At 41.7% G+C, this 21,942-nt stretch overlaps 1 protein-coding gene across 2 annotated transcripts; it reads left to right on the forward strand.

Annotated features, from left to right (window-relative positions):
* Positions 1 to 17: 17 nt before the first annotated feature.
* Positions 18 to 19,777, forward strand: GGNBP2 (gametogenetin binding protein 2). Of its 2 annotated transcripts, none has more exons than XM_055798137.1 (14): positions 18 to 150; positions 889 to 1,017; positions 4,811 to 4,891; positions 6,989 to 7,242; positions 8,201 to 8,299; positions 11,457 to 11,570; positions 13,241 to 13,450; positions 14,458 to 14,632; positions 16,195 to 16,389; positions 17,057 to 17,207; positions 17,387 to 17,512; positions 17,594 to 17,745; positions 18,134 to 18,382; positions 19,120 to 19,777. In XM_055798137.1, the coding sequence occupies exons 2-14, from the start codon at positions 925 to 927 to the stop codon at positions 19,321 to 19,323; spliced, it is 2,103 nt and encodes a 700-aa protein (XP_055654112.1). In that variant the 5' UTR covers positions 18 to 150; positions 889 to 924; the 3' UTR covers positions 19,324 to 19,777. The 2 variants fall into 2 exon arrangements, with proteins under 2 accessions (XP_055654112.1, XP_055654113.1); XM_055798138.1 differs by having other exon boundaries at positions 19 to 150; positions 13,241 to 13,444.
* Positions 19,778 to 21,942: the final 2,165 nt, after the last annotated feature.

Genomic DNA, 21,942 nt, shown 5'->3' on the forward strand with positions numbered 1-21,942 from the left:
GAAAGGCGGGGCCGCCCGGGGCCGGGGCCGGGGCCGCCGCCTGTGGGGAGGGCCCGGGGAGGGGGAGAGGAAGGAGGCAGCTCGGTGGCGGAGCCCAGGGTGTCCGCCCGCCTGTCACAGCGCCCGGGCCGGCGACTCGCGGAGGAGCCGGTAAAGGCCCGGGGAGGGCGAGGCGGCCGGTAGGGCCGCGGGGAGGCGGGGGAAGGCCGGGAGCCGGCCCCGCCGGCTGCCTCCGTTCGGGGCTGCTACCCCGCCATCGCCGCGCCGGAGGCTTGGGCGAGGACCGGGAGCCGCGGGGTGGGTCTGCCCGCAGCCTCGCCTAGGCTGCGACCGCCCGGCCCGCCGGAGGGAGGGGGGAGTGGGGGACGGCGGGCCCCCTCCCGCAGCTGCGGGTCGCCCGGGGCGGGGCGGGGTGGGGGGGAGCGGCGGCCCCGTTCGGCAGGTGGAGCCGCCGCCTCGCCGCGCTCCCTGTCCAGCCGCCGCCGGGCGGACCGGGGCCGCGGGCAGCCGCAGCCGCGCTCCGGGCTGGGCGGGCCCCGCCGGCCTGTCTGGGGCGGGGGGGGCGGGTAGCGGCGGGCTCCATCCCCGGGCTGTGCCCGGCGGAGGCCGGGTGCGCTCCTCCCCGCCGTCCCCTCCCTTTCTTCCATGTTATGTCGCATTTCCCAGCTTGCCCACCTCTCCCGTTCCCGGCCCCTAGTCCCTTTTTTAAAAAAAAAAATTTAATTTTATTTCTGGAGCCCCCGGCGGGGCCGAGCGGCGGGCGGGCGTGGGCCGGGGCTCGGCGTGGTGAATCAGGCGATGGGGTAAAGCAGGCTCGGCGCCGGGCTGGTGAAAGTGTGCCGGGGAAGCGCGGCGGGGATTTACCTCCCCGGCTTGGGCTGCTCGCAGGCTGCAGCTGGGAGGAAGCCGCCGGGGCGAGCGGAGATGGCGCGGCTGGTGGCCGTTTGCAGAGACGGGGAGGAGGAGTTCCCGTTCGAGAAGAGGCAGATCCCCCTGTACATCGATGACACCCTGACGGTGAGTGCCCAAGCCCCCCGCAGCCCCTGCTCCCCGCGGCGGGCCGGGTGCTGCGGTTCCCGGCGAGGCCTTTTCTCCAGGCAGGCCTGCCAGGCTCCTCCTTTGCTCCTGCGGCCGTAATCTTGGGGACTTTGCTACACTTCGGGTCAACAGCGCTTCGTGTGGCAACTTTTTTATCTGATTCCCGGCTCTAGGAACGCGCAGACCGCCTCGTAAGAAAGTTGGTGCTGTGCTGGAGCTCGCGTGCAACTTGTTTTCCAGGGACGAGCGTGCCCGGCGCCCGAGCCTGCATGCGGAGCAGAGGCGTTTTGCAGGGGATAAGGCAGGGAGCCATGTTAAGGCCAAACCCCAGGGTTACCACGAGGCAGTCATGCTCTTAAAGAGGCAAGAAAAGGCTAAAGCTTGTTTCTGGAAAGCTTTGACCAAAAGTAAGGGTCATCGAGCTGCTAGTGACATGCTGCTGTGTCTACAGTAACAAACCCCGAGAGGGAGGGGGTCTGTTTTGGTGTGGTGTTCTGAACTGAAAAACGGTGGGGGTGGGGGTGTGTGTGCCATTTCCAGAAGGTTCAGTGGAAAAATGAACTACATGTAGCTTGGAGGCTCCCTGGTCTCTCTTTTCCTCAGGTGTTTAGAGGAAAGCTCAGGAATTGCGTTGTAGGTGAGCACAGAGCAAACGGAAAAATGTTCTCTAACCAGCTAGTTGTCATTTGGTTTCATTCTTCAGGTGTGAAAATGTTGGGTTCAAAACAAAATTGGGCTTGGACAGCATGATTTGGCATCTTAATTATTCATATTTGACTTCTGTTGCTGTCAGTGGCGTGACAGTAACTGCTCTTGCTTTAAAGGGTGTAAAAATGTGTGATCTAGTATGGGAGAATGCCTCACTTGCATCAGCTACCTTGATGAACTTTGTAATATAATTTCTTCTGTCTTCTAGAACAATCGAGTATCTTCAGACAGTCTCTTAGCCCTCCATCCCACTGTTAAAGATAATGTATCTCAAGCTCATTGGCTTTTGCTACATTTGAAGAAAGGCTCTTTGCTGTATTTTAGTTCTGGTTGTTCTAAATGATGGCGTATTATTAATTTACCAAATACCACCATTGTTTTTTGGCTTTTTACATAGTCTGTCTTCCCTGGTTAGTGGTGCTTATATATTAGGCAGGGTTCCCTCCTTAAGCTGTCCCAAGCGGTATCTAGCTCTCCTGGAGCGCTTGATTACCTGCACTGCGTAGCAGTCGTGTAAGTTTGGGGTTTTTTGATGTCTTGGCCATGCCTTGAAATTTATTTTGTCCCTCCATTCCCCATGTAGTTTTAAGATCTTGGATTTCTTTCTCCTTCTTCCCACCTCCCGGACTCCCGAGTGAAAATTACTTATTAGATTGTGTCGGGTAGAAGACTTGTACTTATTACCTTTGTTGTGTGCAGTAGGTTGAGAGAGAGAAAATTTGGCTATACCGGGTGTCAGGTAGATGACTTCAACTGACCTAAAATTCCATTTGTAGTTTAGTTCCAGAAACTAATGCCAGACCCAAACTTTGTGCAATTGTGCTATGTTGTCACTGTCCTTTTTACACCAGAGGCAAGTCCTGCTCATGATTGAAGAGGTTCCCATAGCTTTAAATAAGTTTTGTATCCTTCTGGGTGAAAGGCATTTATGCAAGTGCAAGTCATCCTCACCATGAAGGAAATCTTATCTCAGGTCCATAATTTTTTTTTTTTCCCATTCTGTTAACTGTTGCAAAGTACTCTGATTTCTAGGTGGTTTCTGGAGGCTTTTACTAAGTAAATCTGCAGAAGCAAGTGAATGAACTTGGCTTCCTTGTCTAGGTTGTCTGTAATTTACATTTTAAATTCTTAATGAGAGATATTGCAAGACATGCAGTTGTCTTTGAAACATAATTTTACATCTGCAGCATTAATGTTAAATAACCGTGGTGTTTGTTGACAGCAGCTGGCTTCTATTGACCTCTTTTAAAACTCAAATTTTAAAAATAATGGGGCTACTTCTGTTAGTCAGCTGGAAGACTTAATCTATGTCTTAAATCTAGAAATAGTGAATCACTGATTGCAAATTAGTGAATGAATGGCCTGTAATGCTCTTACACTTGTAACGTTTGCTTTGTAGTAGCATAAGAAGCTGTTTAGGTGCAATGTGATACTGCTCCTCCAAATGAATTGTTCACTACCACACTTTTCTGTTTCTTATGGCTCAACTAGAAATGAAAGGAGGTTTAAATATTTAACCCTTTTCATTTCTTAAGCAGCTTTTATGATTTCTCGAAGGCATTCCATTTGATGTGGTATTACGGGATTTTTTTTTTCCTTCCAGTTCAGGGTGTGATGGTGGTTGATGTTTAACCACTTAATAAAATCTCATCAGACACATGAATTAATTTAGTCTTTGATAATTTCACTCTGTTGTACAAAATACCTAAGGGTGTTGTCTGATAGTGGGAGATGAAGGTGAAGGAGGAATAAAAAAATGCGGATTTACCTCTTCCCTCTGTTATGAGCAGATAGAGCTTTTACTTTTGCATGTAGCTCATTGCCCACAGAAATATCAAATGTAGGAAGCCTGTAATTCTGCAGCAAAAGCTTGTGCTGCTGCTTAGTGTGTATAGGTCAGGGGCAAGGGAGGCTGGAAGAGAAAGACATGGGAGATTAGAATTAGCACGGACTGTGGCACTGTTCTGCACACAGATAAGGCAGCTGTGCTAATGTTCCAATTCTAGCACATGTGAGATCAAAATATTGCCTTGCTTTCTGGCCTTGGAGAATAGATGTTTATTTTGGAGCAATGTTGGAGTGCCTGTAAAAGTAAATATATGCGTTCTCTGGAGGTAGTGTCAGCAATTATGAAGGCAGCTGGGAATTCTGTCTTTACTAGACAAGTGAGGGAAGGTGGAGGATGGAAAAAAAAAATCAGACAATTTCGTTTGGCGTTGATTGGTATTAGAGTTATTAACCAAAGTTATTTCGTCTTTCAGATTTTAGAGAGAACTTCCAGTATTCCTATTGATAGTCTGTATTTCTCAGTTTGGACAAAGAAGACTAACTAAGGCAGTTTTTACAAGTTTTTCTAGTTGGTTTAATTTTTCTCCATGGTTGTAAAGTTGGGGTTTTGACTGAAAATTATTTTACTGATTTCTGCCCTCGGCCCCCCCAAGAAATTGCCTTCTTTATTGCAAGAAATATTTAAAAGAAATATTATTACTTACGAGTAATCACATTGTTCTGTAGGCTTAACATTTTACTTTGAGCCTCTTAAGAGTTGCAGCTGCAGTCACACAGAACAAGGTATACCTTGGAGTACCTTCTTGGTTTAATATGGTTTTATATTAGCCTTTGAAGGAGTCCATGAGTCTGTCATTAAACAGTTGCAACTGTTTCTTCATAGCTTTATAAATTGATTTAGGCCGTCGGATCAATTTGGATCTTCATGTGTTGAAGTACAATTATTTTAAACTGAAACAGGGTTTCAAGTCATGTAGATAGTGTGATATAAATACTGATGTTGCATTTAGCAACTTTTGATTTCTCTGTAAGGGCTACTTAAGAGCTGCCATTTATAAAATGCCTCTAAACATTATATTACTGACACAGGTACTTTGCTGAAAGAGTCACTCTCTTGAACTGTTACTTTTATCCTTTCCCAAACTTCCAGGAGTTACGTGGAAAGAATGAGAATTTAATGTAATTTCTATCTTAATTCCACAGGAAAGTTAAATAAGCTAACTCTTTTTGTTTGACTTTTTCTCTGAAAGCTATTTTTTTTCACTCTCTTGTATAGATGGTGATGGAGTTTCCTGATAACGTGCTAAACCTTGATGGACATCAGAATAATGGTGCACAGTTAAAGCAGTTCATTCAGGTAAATACAGCTTTCTGGTTTTTAAGAAGGCCACATGTCAGATCTTGCATTCCTTAGGTTTGTGCTTTCTCTTCTCTAAGAGGTTGTCACTCCTGGAATGACTTAAAAGACATGTCAGCACCTATATGCGATTACATATTGGTACCAAAGTACACTGGGTGCATTTGTTTTCTGTATTTCACAGTATCTATATATACACTGTTGACTTGTCAGGAGGCAATTGCTGCGTACCTAGTTAGAATTGAAAACTTGTAAAAACAATAACATCTTATGGTCACTGCCAGTTTATGCATAATGGAAACTACAGTTTCTAAATAGATTTTATTTCTTTTCTTTTCTTTTTTTTTTTCTGAAAACTTCTGAACTGCTTTTTCAAGTGGAAGTGTGCATTGCTTAAGATGGAGTTCTTATGATTAGGACCATACCGAGATAGAATTAATGTGCTGCTTTATAGATTATGTATAGTTGAATAGCGAGAGGTGGGTTTGTGGTACCCCTGAAGCTTTAATAATAGTAAATTACTCTGCTAATGCTCTGGCAAGTAACTGTAGCCCTATAACACCTGTAGCAACTAAAACATTGTGCCACTTGATGTCCAAAGGTACGGGGCAGTTTGCTGCTATGCAGCTTGCTCTTCTTTACTTGTGGGTTGACAGCCACAGTTCAGGCATATGTTGCATATGAAGCATAGCTGTGTTGTGAAAATAGCTCATTCCTGCTGTTGCTGTGACTCGTACTATTAATTACAGGAAAGAGGATTATGGCAGAGTGATATCACTTGTCAGATTATTTAGTGTGCCTGCCTTTAAGAGCACAGACTAAATGTTATCTCATAATAGCTTTACTTTTCATAACATGCATTACATAAAATGAGCTGAAAATATTTTCTCTTTTCAATTGATCTGTTTACACATTCCATGAGATCGATTAGTTTTACTATATTGTGTGGTCTTTTCTTTCTCCAGAAGTTGTGACTTGTCATTTCTGCATTAGGCATGTTTAAGTGGTGTGATATGACAAGAATACAGAAAATATTATTGTGACAAAAAGCTCCCTGTATAGATACAACTATGCTTACAAAGCTGTACTTGTGAGCTTCGTTTTCCCCTGGTTATAGCAATTAATGCACTGACAGGACTGCGCTTTTACAATGTTGGAAAGTGCCAGTAGCGCTGATGTTCTAAGCGTAGATGTGTGTGTTGGTGCGTGAGGAGGGGACTCTGTCTTCTGCATAGCTGTGCTAGTGGCAGTTCAGTGTTGATGAAGTCCACACCGCTAATTTAGCAGTTAGAAGAAATAGAAGGGTATGTGCTTTTTGTGTCTATGCGTGCCTGGATGTGTTTGACAGAGGAACCAGGAGAAGCTCCTAGAATTGTTTATTGATGTAAGAAATATTAGAAGGTGTTCCCTTTAAGGTTCTATTATTAGCACGCATTGAATGTTCAGTACTGAACATTCAGATGTTTCACCCTGAATAGTAATATGTGCTTTTTTTTTTTTTCAGGTATTAGAATTGTAACAGGAAATAGCATTTAACCTTCCAGGAAAAATATTGCTAAATTGTCTTGGTCTGAACAGACCAAGTTTGTTGTAAATGAGATTCCCGTATATGCCAATGAGCATCCAGAAATTTCCTTTCTCTGTGCCAAAGACAAAATGAGTGTGAGGGGAAGATGAAAACTTGCAGAGCTGTATGTGAGGCCCTTTACTAAAACATCTGTGCTGAGGAGTAGGAAACAAAAGGGCTTCCTGATAAGGACAGGGAGGTATGCCATTTGTCTGGGAGCAGCATTTGCTGATTTGAGTGGTAAGAGGAGGGAACAGGAGGAGAAAAACACTAGCTTCCTTCCAGAGGATAGACTTGATGCAGAATTGTTCCTATGATATTAGCAAGTGTGGTTTTGTTCATACAGTAAGTATTTTAAGTGATCTACAATAAGACGGCAACCTGAAACTCTTGAGCACTGAGTACATTTTCCACAGGTGTATTTTGAAAAAGAAATGCTGTTGAAGGCAAAGAAGTCTTGAACAGTTTAAGATGTTGCTTGTTTGGTTGTGTTTTTTTTTTAATTACTTCATTTCTTTCTCTTTTTTTAGAGGCATAGCATGCTTAAACAGCAGGATTTAAATATTGCCATGATGGTGACATCACGTGAAGTTTTGAGTGCGCTTTCTCAGCTGGTCCCCTGTGTTGGCTGTCGTCGTAGTGTGGAACGTCTCTTTTCTCAGCTCGTAGAGTCTGGAAATCCAGCACTTGAGCCCCTAACAGTAGGGCCAAAGGGGGTTCTTTCTGTAACTCGAAGCTGTATGACTGATGCAAAGAAGCTTTATACACTGTTCTATGTGCATGGGTAAGTGTCTTTGAACTGCACAGATTATCCTTACCTGGCAAAAAGGAAAGCTAGCTTCTGTGCATTTGACTTTGCAACTTTCTTGGCGATGCTAAATTGTTGCAAGTTTGAATCCTGTCTTTTACAGTCATGTTAAACCAGTCATTGCCTAAACTGGGGGGAAAAAAATCCCCAAAAGACCTCATCTTTCGTATCATCAGTTGCAATGTCATGATTGCGATTGAAAGCTACCAGTATTAAAATGTCAAGTCATTAATCTGAAAAAGGCATTGTGGGTTTTTTGTGATCTCTCATGAAGAAGAGTGTTTCTTCACCCCATTACTCTGCATGTAAAAAAAAATTAAATAATAATTAACGTCTCCCTCCCAGAAAATTTCTACTCTTGAGTAGAAAGGTAACACTGAGAAAGCGAAACCTTCTGGGTTTGGCTAGCACAATAAATGGCCTCAGTGCCATTTGTTTCTCGGCTGTCAGCAGACCAAACAGACACTGCTCACCACAATGGGCCTTTGCCTTCCAGTTGGTTTCAGCTTGTTCTTCTTGCTCCAGTTAGCAGGCCAGTGGGAAGTAAGGAAGGGTCAGTGCAGAGCAGGGGATACTGAGATCTGGAGGGTGAGGTAGTGTAACTTGATAACTTGATAAAGTGGTCACAGTGGTTCCCTCTGCTTCTGAAGTAAGTGTTATTGCTCGAGGTCTGTTACGAAGTTACGCAATAGCTTTTTAGATATGGCTTATCTTTTTTTTTTTTTCTTAGTAGAATTTGTCTGGAAAATCTGTACTGTGTTTTTCTTTGGTACTGCAGGATTGTACGACATAAGTGAAAATGAGGGACTGGAAGACTATTTTAGGTCTAATGTTCGTTATCATACCTGTTTCTGATGCATGAGCTGAATAAATCCCTTTCAAACTTCTCTGCATAACAATGTTTTCAGAATGCTGAGTTACATTTTTTCCATAGGTCCAAACTGAATGATATGATTGATGCAATTCCCAAAAGTAAGAAGAATAAGAGATGTCAATTACACTCCTTGGACACACACAAACCGAAACCTTTGGGGTAAGTTTGTGTTTAATGTGCACAATTCAATCTAAAATGTTCTGAGGATCCAAACTATTGATACTAATTTATATGTAAGCATAGAAACAAATTATTATGCTGTTACCTGTTTGCCAGTGTAGTAATCTCTGAGCTGTTTGGATTTATAGTAGACCCGAATAGTTGTAGGGGTGGAAAAGAGGCAGCCAGGGGTTTTGGGCAGCGTGTGTTGTAGGGCACGCACGAGGTTTTCTCTGTAGGTTTTTGTAAGAAGGTAGTTAACCCTTTGTTGTGCAGTAAGAGTGATAGTCTTACCAGTAGGATGTGTAATACTTTTCCTACTGCCCTTGCTCACACTATTGACTGGACAAAGCTAGTGCCATAAGGTGTTCTAGCCTCCCAACGTAAGATCTGTGCTCCTTCCTCGGTGTGAGTTGTCCCTCTGCTCTGTCAGAGCTCTGTAAGGTAACTGGTGATGCTTTCATAGGAAGTTTAGGGCTACCATATGAAATCCGTTGTTTCTCCAAACTTGCTTGTTAGTACTAGCTGTTCAATTTTAGCCCCTTGTCTTTAGGGTCTTCTACTTGGTGGTGGAGTGTTTTGTTTGGGGGTGTTTATTGTTTAACAATATCCATGTTTAATTTCAAAACTAGCTGCCAAAACACAACTTGGCCATTAAAAACCAGTGCTCTCTGTGCTTTTCGTGTCTCGTCTGATGTAACTTGGAATATAGTCTGCTCGGGGCACGGATAGCTTCTGCATTGTGGTATAGACAGCGCTCTGGAAAGACAAACTGGTTTTGGTGCTCTACACCAAAATGATTGATCAGCAATTTTTCCTCACATTGAGGGGAAAGGGTATATGTTAAACAAGTATACATCGTTTTGCTTGGGATTATTAAAAATGCCTTGCACGACTGTTAATAAAGGGCTTTATTGTGGTTGGGCTGCAGGGTTAAAACTCTGTAGACTGTATTTTCTCTAAATGTGGTGCCATGTTTCGAATACACCAGTGAAGAAGATGCATGTGTGCCTCCGTGTCTTGAAATTGAAATGGTTTATTCCAGCTGGTTAACTGAGAAAACACTCCCTGTAAATCTGTTGCAGATTTTGGGTGGTTTTCTTGTTTGTAGGGTGTGTTTTATATTTTGGGGTTTTTAGATGACTAATGAATTAGACTACTATGCTTAGCTGGAGTGTCCAGGACCTTCTTTAGTATAGTTGTGTTCTACTTCTGGTTAAGCATACAACCTGTGAAAGCTTGATCATGGTTTCCAGTTACAGGACATGTATTTTTCTATGCAGACTGGAGTCTCTTTGGGTTGAGATAAGTCCCGGGAGATGGTAGGCTTGTGGAATTTGACACTTGATTTTTACTTGTGCTGCTTGAGGATGGTGGCAGCTAATCATCATTTCCTATTATATTTTTGTTACAGGCCTTTCATATGATTAGTTTAAAGTTTATGTTACATAAGCAAAAGATTGTAAGCGTATAGGGGCATATATTTTTTTAAAATAAAGCAAATTCAAAGCATTATGAAAGTGTTAAACTCTCTGCTTTGTTTTTAGGAAGATTAATCTTTTCTGTGTAAGAACATATATCATGGAACTTGCACTTACCATCTTGGCAAGGCAGAACAATTCTGAAACTTGGTGAATAGAGAGGAAAATGCTGCCTTTATTTCCTCAGTTTATGCCGGAATAAATCCCCTTAGTATTTTCAGTGCTGGCAGGTTAATAGGGAATATGTGGAAGAGCAGTATTTTAATACACTGCAAGTAAAGCTTTCAGCTTTATCTGATAACATGGCTTGTGGACAATCATTGTAGTTTGGTAAAGAAGCACAGCTTGCTCTCTGCTTGCTCAGTCGATACTGGTTTGTTGTGCTGTGGAACTGATCAGGGTGTATCAGTACTGATATTTCTCCAAATAAATCTGCTGGTCTGAATGGAAGCGAATGCACCAACAGCCTAGACATGGAGGTGTCGGACACAATAGTCTTACAGAACAAATTCTATTTATCAACGTAGAGCTTTCTGCTTCACTTCATTACAAGAAACTTCTTCAGATTAGTTTCATCTGTTAGGCATTTTATACACACAAAAAGGCTTTGAATTGTAATTGTGTGTTTAATTATACAAGTTACGTAACTAGCTAGTGCCACTTGAGAGTTCCTTGATGGCCTTAGTTTCAGTGTGCCTGGTTTATGGCTACTCTGTTCCATTTGGGGCTAAGGAGCATTTTAACCTCTCATAAATGCAAGCCATGTGATCTAGCAAACTAGATAGTAGCATGCATAAATACTCTTGAGGGCTAATTATTAAATAGGAGTGCTTCTTCCCCGGTTTTCCTGCTCTGTTGTATCCATCCATGAGCTTAAACAGAAATGGCCGTTCTGATGAAATGTCGAGTGTAGACAAGGCTGTAAGTAAACATGACTTGCTATTTAAAGTTTGTTCTTTGCTCTGTAAGTGTACTTTTAGCATATCCAAATGTGTGTTGTAAAGTTGGTTGGTTTGGGTTTTTTTAAAACAAATTTTGGAAATTTAATGTAGGGGGTGCTTTATGATTTCTTATGGTGATAGATGTGTGCAAGTGTGGGGGTTTTGATTTGCTTTTTTCTTTGGGGGTTTGGTTTGGTTTTTTACTAAGTTAGACATTAAATCTGCCAGAAGTATTTAACCTTGTATGTGTTTATGCTAAAGGTAATATTCTGAAAAATTACTACTGGCTTTCAGCTGTAACTTTAAAGAGTCATTATGAATCTGGGTTTATAAACACAGACAGCAAAATTTGTATCTCATGTCTGACTGTAACTTCACTGAAAGTTAAGGCTTAGCCTATAAAGGATTAAAAGTAAATGAAGGAACATGGTAGCATTTTCATAGCATTTGTTTAGGAAATATATATATATATGGTATAGGTTTAAAAAATGTTTTTTAATACTATGTGACAGTGGAGGGAGCAGTAGCACACTCAGTACATAGAAATTAAGTGCAAATAAGAAAAACAGTGAAGACAGCAGGAAGGAGGAGAGTAAGTATAGCATCACTTTCTGCTGTGGACCTTTCCAGCAAGCAGTCAGGTAAACGAATGATGCTTTATGTTGTTTCTTTTCTAAACTCCTAACAAGATAATATATAGTCTTTTGTTTCTTATGTTTTGGGTTTTTTTTGCAGGGGTTGTTGGATGGATGTGTGGGAGCTCATGTCCCAGGAATGCAGGGATGAAGTAGTTTTAATTGACTCTAGTTGTCTTTTAGAAACATTAGAAACCTATCTACGAAAACACAGGTATGTTAAAAGAACGAAGGCGCACCTTCGTTTTGAGGAATAGCTGCTGCATTTTTTTTGTGAATTAAAATGTATGTAGACTTCACACTGTGTTTAAAAATGTAGAGGACTCGAGTACCTTGCCAGATGGCATTGTGGCAACTGCTGAGACACAGGCGGTGAAACATTCTTTGTGTTTTACCTGTTGTTCTGGGTCATGGTAGGGGAAACGCGGTATTGAAGTAATAGCTGCCTATCTTAACTTCTTTTGGTTAGGATTACGTTATGATTTACAATTTGATGTATTAAAACTGTGTATATTATTTCACTCTTTCACAAGTAGCTTACTCTGTCTGGAACTATGCCTTCTTTTTAGGCCTGTGGGGAGTATATGCAATTTCCAAATAATGTGAGCTAAACTAATAGAAGCAGATTGTAGGCCTGGTGTTGCTTGTAAATCACTGTTTTAAAACAGTTGTTTATGACTTAGTAGTGCTAGTGCTGTTGGGTCTCTCTTGCAGGGAAAAAAAAAAAGGCTACTAATTTATTGTTGCACGTGTACGGTAGCTACCATACTGATTTGAAAGTTTTAATTTCCAGTAGTCTGAAGGTTCTGATACAAGCTGTGGGGGCACAGACGGTTGTGGGTGGTGGTGGTGGTGTGGAAAAAACACTTTGGAAACAAAACAACTTTAATCTCCTGTGACATTAAACATGGCGTTGGCAGTGTTCCTGATGCTAACCTGCAATAATATTACTGTTTTCTTTCCTTTCACTACAGAAACTAGCCAGTTATCATAGTTCTGTCAAACATCAAAATATGTTTGACTTAGTGTTGTCAAGTGACTGGACAAACTAGGAAAGGGAAAAACCCCATCCAGAGATGGCGTGAAGAGCCAGCTTTTCAAACTGAAAGCTGAAATGTGAGCAGCTTGTCTGACTTGCATTTTTAGAATAATACAGCAAGAGGTTTTGTAGCTCCTCGAAGATTACTCCTCTTATAAAACAGAATGAGCTTAATTTTGGTTTAATATATATATAGATTATAATTATAACAGTCTTCATAATTATACGGTTCTCATTGGTTATCTGAGCTAGCACATGTTTAAATTGAGTATGTTGTGTTATAAGAAAACCTTGTTTGGCTATCTGTGCAGTAATCTAATAATTCAAAATGTGTTTAAAGGTGCTTGTAGTGGAAACATTGCTCTTATACAGCAGGCAACGGAGGAAGCTTTTTTTCTTATTGCTTATCACTCGTTTGAGTGTACCTTTAAATAATTGGTATAAAGTAACTCGGAGTGTGTTACTTGAGAGGAATTTTGTCCTGGCTTGTACTAATGATTTGGTTTGTTTGCTATTAGACTTCTGATCTTTGAACAAATGTGGAATTGCATCTCTGTATAGGAATTCCTTCATATTAACAATTAGCCTGACTTATGCCTTGGAGCATGAAAGTTGATATCCAGACTGGTAATATATGATAGGTAGTATAATACATACAGTAAACTTACGTGGCTTACAGCCAAAGTCTTACTATTTTGCCTTTTGAAGTAACATAAACCTTATGTGACCTAGTTTAAATATAGCATGTGCTATTAAATAGCTCAGTATATTACAACTTAGACTAAGTGGGTGTACATTTCTGCTTGAATAAGAATTCAGTTCTGTTATGTTCTGTTTTAACACAGGTTTTGCACTGACTGCAAAAATAAAGTACTTCGGGCATACAATATTCTTATCGGTGAGCTAGACTGCAGCAAAGAAAAGGGCTACTGCGCCGCGCTTTATGAGGGTTTGCGATGTTGTCCCCATGAACGTCATATACATGTATGCTGTGAAACAGATTTCATCGCACACCTATTGGGTCGAGCTGAACCAGAGTTCGCAGGAGGGTATGAGTATGTAATTTGCTAGAGTGGGCTATCTAGCGCTTTGCTTCTTTATTTTATTGTTGAATGTATTTTGCAAACGATTTTTGCCTCCTTGCTGGATAATAAACTTCTGAATGTCAATATTCATGTCGAAGTAGACTTTCAAGATAGTGCTTCAAAGTAGTGAAGATTTCTCAGTGTGCTTTTGACTTTAAGGTGCATTTAACTCTGAAGGCAAGACTGAAAGAAATCGCCAAATGCCTTCTAGTTTATTTGTTCACTCCCTAGGCTGCCTGCTTTTCCATTGAGATGTTCAAAATATGCGAAATAGAAAGAGAACCTTGGTTGACACTTTTACCAAATGCCAAGTATTCAATTTAGTTTTCTAGTCGCCATTTGTATATTATAGTAATTCCTGAACCCAGCATCTTAAAATCTTCCAATGAAAAATACAATTCTGACCTCAATATCTGTAAAGCTCAATCATACTGTTTCATTAGGAGGGTAAATCCTTTTATAATGATTTTTCCTTAGTAGATGATAGATGCAGATTAATACTGAAATATTTTGACTTTGTACGGTAAGTAATGTATAACCTTCTGTGTGTCTTTATTCAGTTTCAGTTAACTGATGCATAAATGTCTAGGAAAATGGAATATTTGCTAGAAACCAAATACAAATTTTAGGAAACAAAAGACTGGCTGCGTCTCTTTGGCTTTAAAACTCTGCTGATCCCTCCTAGTAGGAGCAGGCAGAGGCTGATGGGGTTACACCTTCAGCAGTCACAGGTGGGAAGGCATAGCGCAGCTTAACAGCGCTGTGCACGTATTAATCTGTCAGGAATGTACTGGTGGTTTTGACCTGGTCCTTTCTATTTTGCATCTGCATGCAGCACAGCAGAACTCTATTTAAAAAGCTGTTCATGCAAACGTATCTTCAGTTGTACATAAAGTACGTCATTGAACTGCTTTGATCTCTTGGTAGACTTCCAGCTACTTTAACAATACTATACTTTGGTTCAACTCTTCCTTTAGACGAAGAGAAAGGCATGCTAAGACAATAGACATAGCCCAAGAAGAAGTTTTGACCTGCCTGGGTATTCATCTTTATGAAAGATTACACCGAATCTGGCAGAAATTGCGTGCTGAGGAACAGACGTGGCAGATGCTTTTTTACCTAGGTGTTGATGCTTTACGCAAAAGCTTTGAGGTAAAATTCAATTTTTTGTATTTGAATTGCTGTAGTAACTGTGTACGTTTTCACTAAAATAATTTTTCCTGCTTTCTACTAACGTTGGGCTGGAAGGAGCTTCAGGGGTGTTGGATTCAATCCCTTGTTCACTGCGGGGCAACAGTTGTGTAATGTCCATGCATAGCACAACTGGGTTGCGCTCTGATGTAAAGTCTGCTGGAACATAAAAGATTGAGGCTGGCAAATTTATCTTCCAAGCTACGTGATATAGTACGCTGGATCTTCTATGTTTTTAATTCACAGTGAAGGTATTCCTACCTGATAGCGTTTCATGTAGCTCTGGCTACAGTAGTTTTTATTTGGCTTATTAGTAAAAACGAAGGATGTGCTTTTGAATTACAAACACAACTGCTAACTCTTGGATTCAGTGAGTTCCATGTGCACTCTAATCCCATGGGATTTTGAACTTCAGGTAGAACTCTGTGCAGTTCCTTTAACGTATGTCAATAGTATACTTGCCCTTTGGTATGACGGATATTTTTGGCTATGTTTTATCTTCTGTTCATAATGACTGTTCTCTCTTAAAAGCTTCTGAAACATCAGAGGAGGAGGAAGAAAATCAGTTTGGGAAAGATCTTAGTGGAACCCTAATCTAGTTAGTTCTTGGGAGTTTTTACATGTAACTTCTTTTGAGAGACAATGCTGTAGAAGTGGCATTGGACTGGGTACACTGTGGCATTTTTGTCAGGTTTTGTCTTGGTTGGTTTTTTAATCTAGTAAAGCATGGTGTTGGAAATTCATTGACACTGTGAAACTTGGGTAATTGTACTGGTGTGTAAGGTTGGCTATGAACTGGAAATACGGAACTGCCGTGTCTTTATATGGGGTCCTTTTCTAAGGTGAGTGGGGAATGATGTCTCATTCTGGCTGAAGGAGTTCCCGGAGTGATCTGGGAGGGGGGAAAAAAAAAAAAAAAAAGAGAGAGAAACACCTGTGAATTTAAATTTATCTCTGCAGGAGCACTGATCCAGAATAGTTTACTAGTTCAACTATATTCTTGCAACTTAATATGTAGGTGTGCCATTATGGTACATGTTCTAAATTTAATATTAAGGGACATATTTAGATACATGCTATATTCTGAGATATGTCTACGCTTCAAAATTGGACTGCCTAGAAAAATCAGTTAGGCTTCTCGCTGATTATTCTAGACAAAGAGCTGCAGGAATTCTGTAGCAGTAGTTCTGATGTAGGTTTTTTGTGCTGCTGTGTTAAATAACCAGAGTATCCACTGTGTAAAACAGATCCAAAAACGTGTTCAGGTCCACAGCCTTTCACTGAAAATTGCAACTCTGGGCCACAAATTAAGTGCAGTGCTCCCCCATACATGTATCTTCTCCAGCAATCTAAATTTAGTGACTAAACCTGGATAGACATGTTTCTTCTATAGTCAATAGTTGTGTTGCTGTGACTTTATGATAAAAAGTACTTACCAGCTATTTACCACCTCCTTTTTTTAATAAATGTAAAAACCTGAGTTGTGTTAATACCTATAAATAGATCTAACCTCTTACAAACAGATGGCTGTGGAAAAAGTGCAGGGTATTAGTCGATTGGAACAGCTCTGTGAAGAATTTTCAGAAGAAGAAAGAGTCCGAGAGCTTAAACAAGAAAAGAAGCGCCAAAAACGAAAGAACAGACGGAAAAATAAGTGCGTGTGTGAGATCCCTACTCCTTTGCAAGCAACAGAAGAGAAGGAAATAAATCAAGCAAAGGTAAACATTGATAGCTGTGGCTTTTTGCAGGTGTGAAGTAACTAGATCTCTGATTTGGTGCTTCAATCATCAGCTCACTGCTGCATGTGAGAATTCTTGAGAGGTTTGGGGTTTTTCTGCCATACTTCAGTTCTGGGAACTAGTTTTTGATCGCTAGTGGAATTTAATACTTTAACAGATTAGTATAGTCTTTTTGTAAAGTAGTTGCCTGGAACTCCTTAGCTTTTGGGGGTTTGGGTTTGGTGGGTGGTTTTGTTTTGTTTTTAAGTAAAACCTCCTAAATCTATGGGTCAGGTTATGCTAGAACACTTTCCAACTATCCTTTTGTAAAGATCACTTAGAATATGGGAATTCAAATGCTAGTTGCAGACAATTACCACTGAATTTTTGGGGAACGGAAAGCTTTAATTGAGTAAGTGCAATTATTATTCTGGATCTCTTGGCTGAACTTAACAGGCTAACTATAGGTCATATTATTCTGGGGAAAGCAGTTGGTTTGGCGTTTTTCTTTTTTGGTTGTCTTGTGCTTCTGAAGAAGCACAAGCAGTGCTGTGGCTGTTGTCAATCATTGTCAGCTGTTTTTTCTTAGTGAAAGAGTATCCCTTATAAAGTTGCCGACAGAGCTACTTTCAGTACTTGCAAGTACTTTTTTTTGCTTTGTTTTAAGGAAAACTCAAACTTCACGGAAAGTAGTTGCAAAGCCTGTGGTAGCACCGAAGAAGCCAACAATTGTGTAGAAGTAATTGTTACTAATGAAAGCACTTCTTGCACCTGTCCTAGCAGTGGTACCCTATTAGGTTCACCTAAAATTAAGAAAGGTATGTCAAATGTTGTTTATTTTTCATTTTTAAAAGCATTTACTGTTTATGGAGTAAACAGTGCTCAGCTATTTTTAAAAATTACTTTTTTTTTTTAAGACTTCTTTCTTGTTAGAGGCCTAACTGAAAGAATCTGCAACGGCTGCTGTAGATGACTGTAACTTTTTGCTTCCTCTCAGGTTTATCTCCGCATTGTAATGGTAGCGATTGCGGCTATTCATCTAGCATGGAGGGCAGTGAAACAGGATCTCGAGAGGGATCAGATGTGGCCTGCACTGAAGGCATTTGCAACCATGATGAAAATGGTAGGTTTGGTCAGAACAGAATATCGGGTTAGTATCAGCAAAACTTAAGTGGCTGAGAAGAAAATCTCTTGTCTTTTGCAGGAGATGATTCATGTGTCCATCGCTGTGATGACAAAGAGGAGGATGGAGATAGCTGTGTGGAATGTTGGGCTAATTCAGAAGAGAGTACCACAAAAGGCAAAAACAAAAAGAAGAAAAAGAAAAGTAAAACTTTGAAGTGTGAGAATGAGCATGTAAGGAACATAGCTATTTCAGAATGCTTATTTTAAAGTTGTTAACAAAAGTGTTGCGAATTTCGATTGTGATTAACTCTGTAAATGGGGTAACAAGGCTCTTGGGTTACCTCTCCATCCAGGTTTTGAAAGGGAGGCCCTTCCTAGAACAGGCTGTGGCAGAAGGAGTCTCTTTTCTCCTGTGTTCCTAAGCATGTGCACTTTTGCACACTCAGTGAATTAACGTATTGTTCCCCCCCTCCTCCCAGGCACACATTTTAAAAATACATACCCTTGCTCTCTTTGTGACCTTCCTTCCTTTCCTCTTTCCGTCTGCTTCCATCTGAAACTCGAATGTTTCGGATTTAACACTGCTAGTAGTTCATTACAGGCTGTTTTCAATTTGTAGATTCAGAAACTGGGAAGCTGTATGGCAGATCCAGGTAACAGAGAGACCTCAGGAAATATCACGCACACAGAATGTCATCGCGACAAGACCAAAGACACACACGCTGAAAGCTGCTGTAGCTCAGAAAAAAGTGGGCAGCAGTTGCCTTGGTTTGAGCATATGAAAAATGTGTCACAGTTTGCAGAACCTACAGAAATGTCACTTGTTCCTGATAGTGGAAAAGGTGCCAAGAGCTTAGTGGAACTCCTTGTAAGTAACCGCTTGCTTTGAATTTTAGGTTGTAGCATACTGCTTTAAGTCCTCGGGGCTGAGGATGGGGTTTAGAACTCAAATCCCGCCGAAGAACTGTTACAAGGGAGAACACAACGGAACTTGAGATTCATTGCTTACACTCCTAGGGTTTAGTTTGTTTGCTTTTGCGTGTTCTCTGTAAAGTGTGTAACTCGGATGCTTTGCAGAGGAGGGGAGATTGCCCGTCACTGGAATGCAAGTGACAGAACTTGTGTTATAAGTATTCATTACCAAGGATTGCATTATTCCATAAAACGAAGCATGTGCTATTGCTGCCTTCATGCCTCAAATATTAACTCCCACTACGGGCTCCTTGGACAGCTTTCTTCTCTCTCCCTTCCCTTCTCCTTCCCCTTGCTTTACATCCTTTTCCTTATTTTTTGTTTTTAAAAAGAATAATATTTATATGTAATAACATATAATAAAAGCCATCCTCTTTCAATGGAAATGCGCTAAGAATCTGAGGCTTATTCTGGTAGCTTTCAGGACTGTATAGGCTGCCTTTTACCCAAAAAATAGTGGAGCACCTATCTGTGAATCGGGTGACTGCATTAGCCAGCTACCGCGTGCGGTGTCGTGCCGTGAAGGCTACAGCCTTCTTCAGATACCTGTAGGCAGCGCGTACCGTTGCAGGAGAGGTGTGCGGCACGGGGGGGGCCATGCTCGAGTTCTTAAATGCCTGTTTCCATTTGTAGGATGAGTCTGAATGCACTTCTGATGAGGAAATCTTTATCTCACAAGATGAAATACAGTCCTTTATGGCAAACAACAAGTCTTTTTACAGCAATAGAGAACAATACCGACAGCACCTGAAGGAGAAATTTAATAAATACTGCCGCTTAAATGATCACAAGGGGCCCATTTGTAACAGCTGGTTGACAACGGCTGGAGCGAACTAAATACAATAAAATAGCTCTGTCTTTCACTGAAATTCTCAAGATGACTACTGCGCCTTCTCTTTCAAAAACTTAATTTAGTGACTTATGGCAAAATTTTATCTTAAATTAATGTGATTCTTTTTTTTTTTTTCTTGTTTTTTGGGGAGGCTGGTGGAGGTGATTTCATTAATTTTGTTCTTTCTTCAGGCTTGTATCTTTAGTTGAGTAGCTGTGCAAGCCTCTCTTATAATTTAAGCCATCTCTTTTCATTAAATGTTTCTCTTACTGTGAGACTTAAAAAAAGCAAACTAGTGGCAAAGTAATGTTGTACCTATAATTCTGTACAGAATGACAATGAGCTGAATATAAGATTTTACAAAGTAGACATCCATTTGCAAAATGTTTTGGATGTAATATGTTAAAGCGCAATGTGCAAAATTTAAATAAAGAATATTTATTAATATGCATAGTAAAAGTTGGTGTACGTGTTTCTACTTCTCCTTCCCAGCAGTCTGAATTCTTGTTGTGCAGATGGGCGGCTGTCGCTTCAGCCTGCGTGGCTTCGCGGAGGTGGGTGTCAGGTGAGTCAGCTTGGCCTGGGAAGAGCACAGGTCCTTCAGCGGCACTCGTGGCAGCCAGCCTGCCGGGCTGTGTGGGTCCCCGTTCCATGTGCTTTAGAGATCTTCGAGCTACCGCCAAGCAAGTGGGGTCCATGGCAGCTCGGTCGTGTCCGTGTGGTGCTGCACCCAGCCTGGCTGGCGCCATGTGGCATCGAGTGCCTTTTCTGCTTCCAGGCTCGCGGACAATATATCGGCGTGGTGCGGAGCTGGCTGAGGGGTCTCCAGCAGCCTTGTGCTGTGCGGGTGCGCTCTGTAACTCTTGACATGGCTGCTGTGCCCAAGGGCAGCATACTTGGTTTGATGATGGTTCTGAGTTTGGAGTGTGCAGCCTGTACCATTTTTGGGGCTTAATTTAGTTTTTCATCAAGACAATTACTGATGCCGGTGAGTTAGGAGACTACTGCGCTCGTTTTCCTTCTCCCCTGACAACGCAGACTCGAAGCTGCTGCCTGAGCCCGTCAGAATGTAATCGAACAAAAAGCAGCTTTTCACCACACCTTGACATTTTCTTAATGGAATAACAAGCTCTGTTGTGAAGACTGAACAGGAGTGCTTTTGCATAAATATCCGTTCAACCATGTCTTGTTCTACTGAATACGGTCTCTAATGTCACGGCCTCTTTGTAAGAGGGTGATCTGACAAGCGGCGAAGATGCAGGGTGTGGGAGATTAAGAAAAAAGCAGTTTAATACCTGGTGCTAAATCAACAAGATGAGGCAGTGGTACGGTTCTGCACAGTGAACATCCAAGTTCAGCTGACATGAGGTGAATTCTGTGGCACCCGCACCTGGGAGCGGCTATATATCTGTGTTTATCTAGAGATGATGGCTATGTGTTGTACAAGTGCAGTTGAAAAAATGTAGGAATTAAAACTTATGTCTGAAGTTGAAATCAAGATATAAGCATATTCATAATGAAACAAAAACCCCCAGGTAGCCTTCATACTGAAAGGAGATCATGCTCTGCTAATGCACATCCCTCTTGGTGATTTGGTAGCCACTTTGCAAAATCAGATGTGAAAATACGTTCTTGAATAAGCTTTACCTTCGTAATTTTTTCCAAGTTAGATAAATAGTCCAGTTGGGTAATGGTTAAAATATATTCACAGATTATTTCACTTAATTACAAAACAAAACTATAAAGGTATGAATGCTTTTTTTTAATATGATGATTATGGTGGCAGCTGTCACTAAAAAGAAAATTCTGGTTTTGGTGGGGGGGTATAAGGAGAATTACAGAATATAACTTCTAACATCCTCATTTTCTGTGCTGTGCTCCCTTAGTCTTTCTGAGAAAGAAACAAACCTGTTTTCTTGGCTTTGCTTCACGCCTCAGCCACGTTATAAAGCGGCACTGTGCCTGGCGATGCTTAATTTGCCCAGGGTTCTCACAAAGAACCCGAGAATTAATTCATGGAGAGTGACAGCAAACACGTACGGATGCTTTTCCTAGTCCTGATTTGAACTCTGAAATTCGCCTTTGTGAAAGCCACCCTTCAGCTTCCTCCGAGGCCACAAGGACCTGGCCTTTGCGATGGCAAAAGGCTGCTTCTGCAAACGGGAGGAGTTTCATCTTGAACGCGGGGAAGGGGAGTCCTTGTTGTGGCGGTTCTCTTTAATCAAATACTCTGCTCGCCAGCTACAGGAAAAACGCAGTGAAGTTCAAAGAGCGGGGCTGCTGGCCGTGCTGCTCGTACATCGCGAGGAGCTGGCTCCAAGGGGTGTCTGCCCTTGGGAATTGGTGCAACCCCAGTTTTCAAGTGGAGTGTTTGTTGTTCTGTGCTTCACCGCAGCTGGAATGATGGGGATCGCTTTGTTCTCAACGTGGTGGGATTGTAGCCTGCTCGGGGTTGCAGCTTGGAGGAAAGTGGCCAGCTCCAGAGCCCCTTCGGCACGTGGCCAGCTTGGGTGCTGTGTGCAGTGGGTGCTGCCCCAGTCTCCCTGCGGATTTATTATGGCCAAGGGGCCCTTTTGACTGCAACAGCTCCTGCATCCCACCGCCCAGGCAGGAGCCCTGTGCTG

The sequence above is a fragment of the Falco peregrinus genome, chromosome 2 (genome assembly GCF_023634155.1).
Source record: "Falco peregrinus isolate bFalPer1 chromosome 2, bFalPer1.pri, whole genome shotgun sequence".
NCBI lineage: Eukaryota > Metazoa > Chordata > Aves > Falconiformes > Falconidae > Falco > Falco peregrinus.

Excerpts from the sequence above, each read along its gene's own strand:
- GGNBP2 (XM_055798137.1), top strand. The coding sequence starts at position 925 with ATGGCGCGGCTGGTGGCCGTTTGCAGAGACGGGGAGGAGGAGTTCCCG. Across the intron at positions 14,633-16,194 it reads CTTTACGCAAAAGCTTTGAG|ATGGCTGTGGAAAAAGTGCA; the intron begins GTAAAATTCAAT and ends TCTTACAAACAG. Across the intron at positions 17,208-17,386 it reads TTCACCTAAAATTAAGAAAG|GTTTATCTCCGCATTGTAAT; the intron begins GTATGTCAAATG and ends GCTTCCTCTCAG.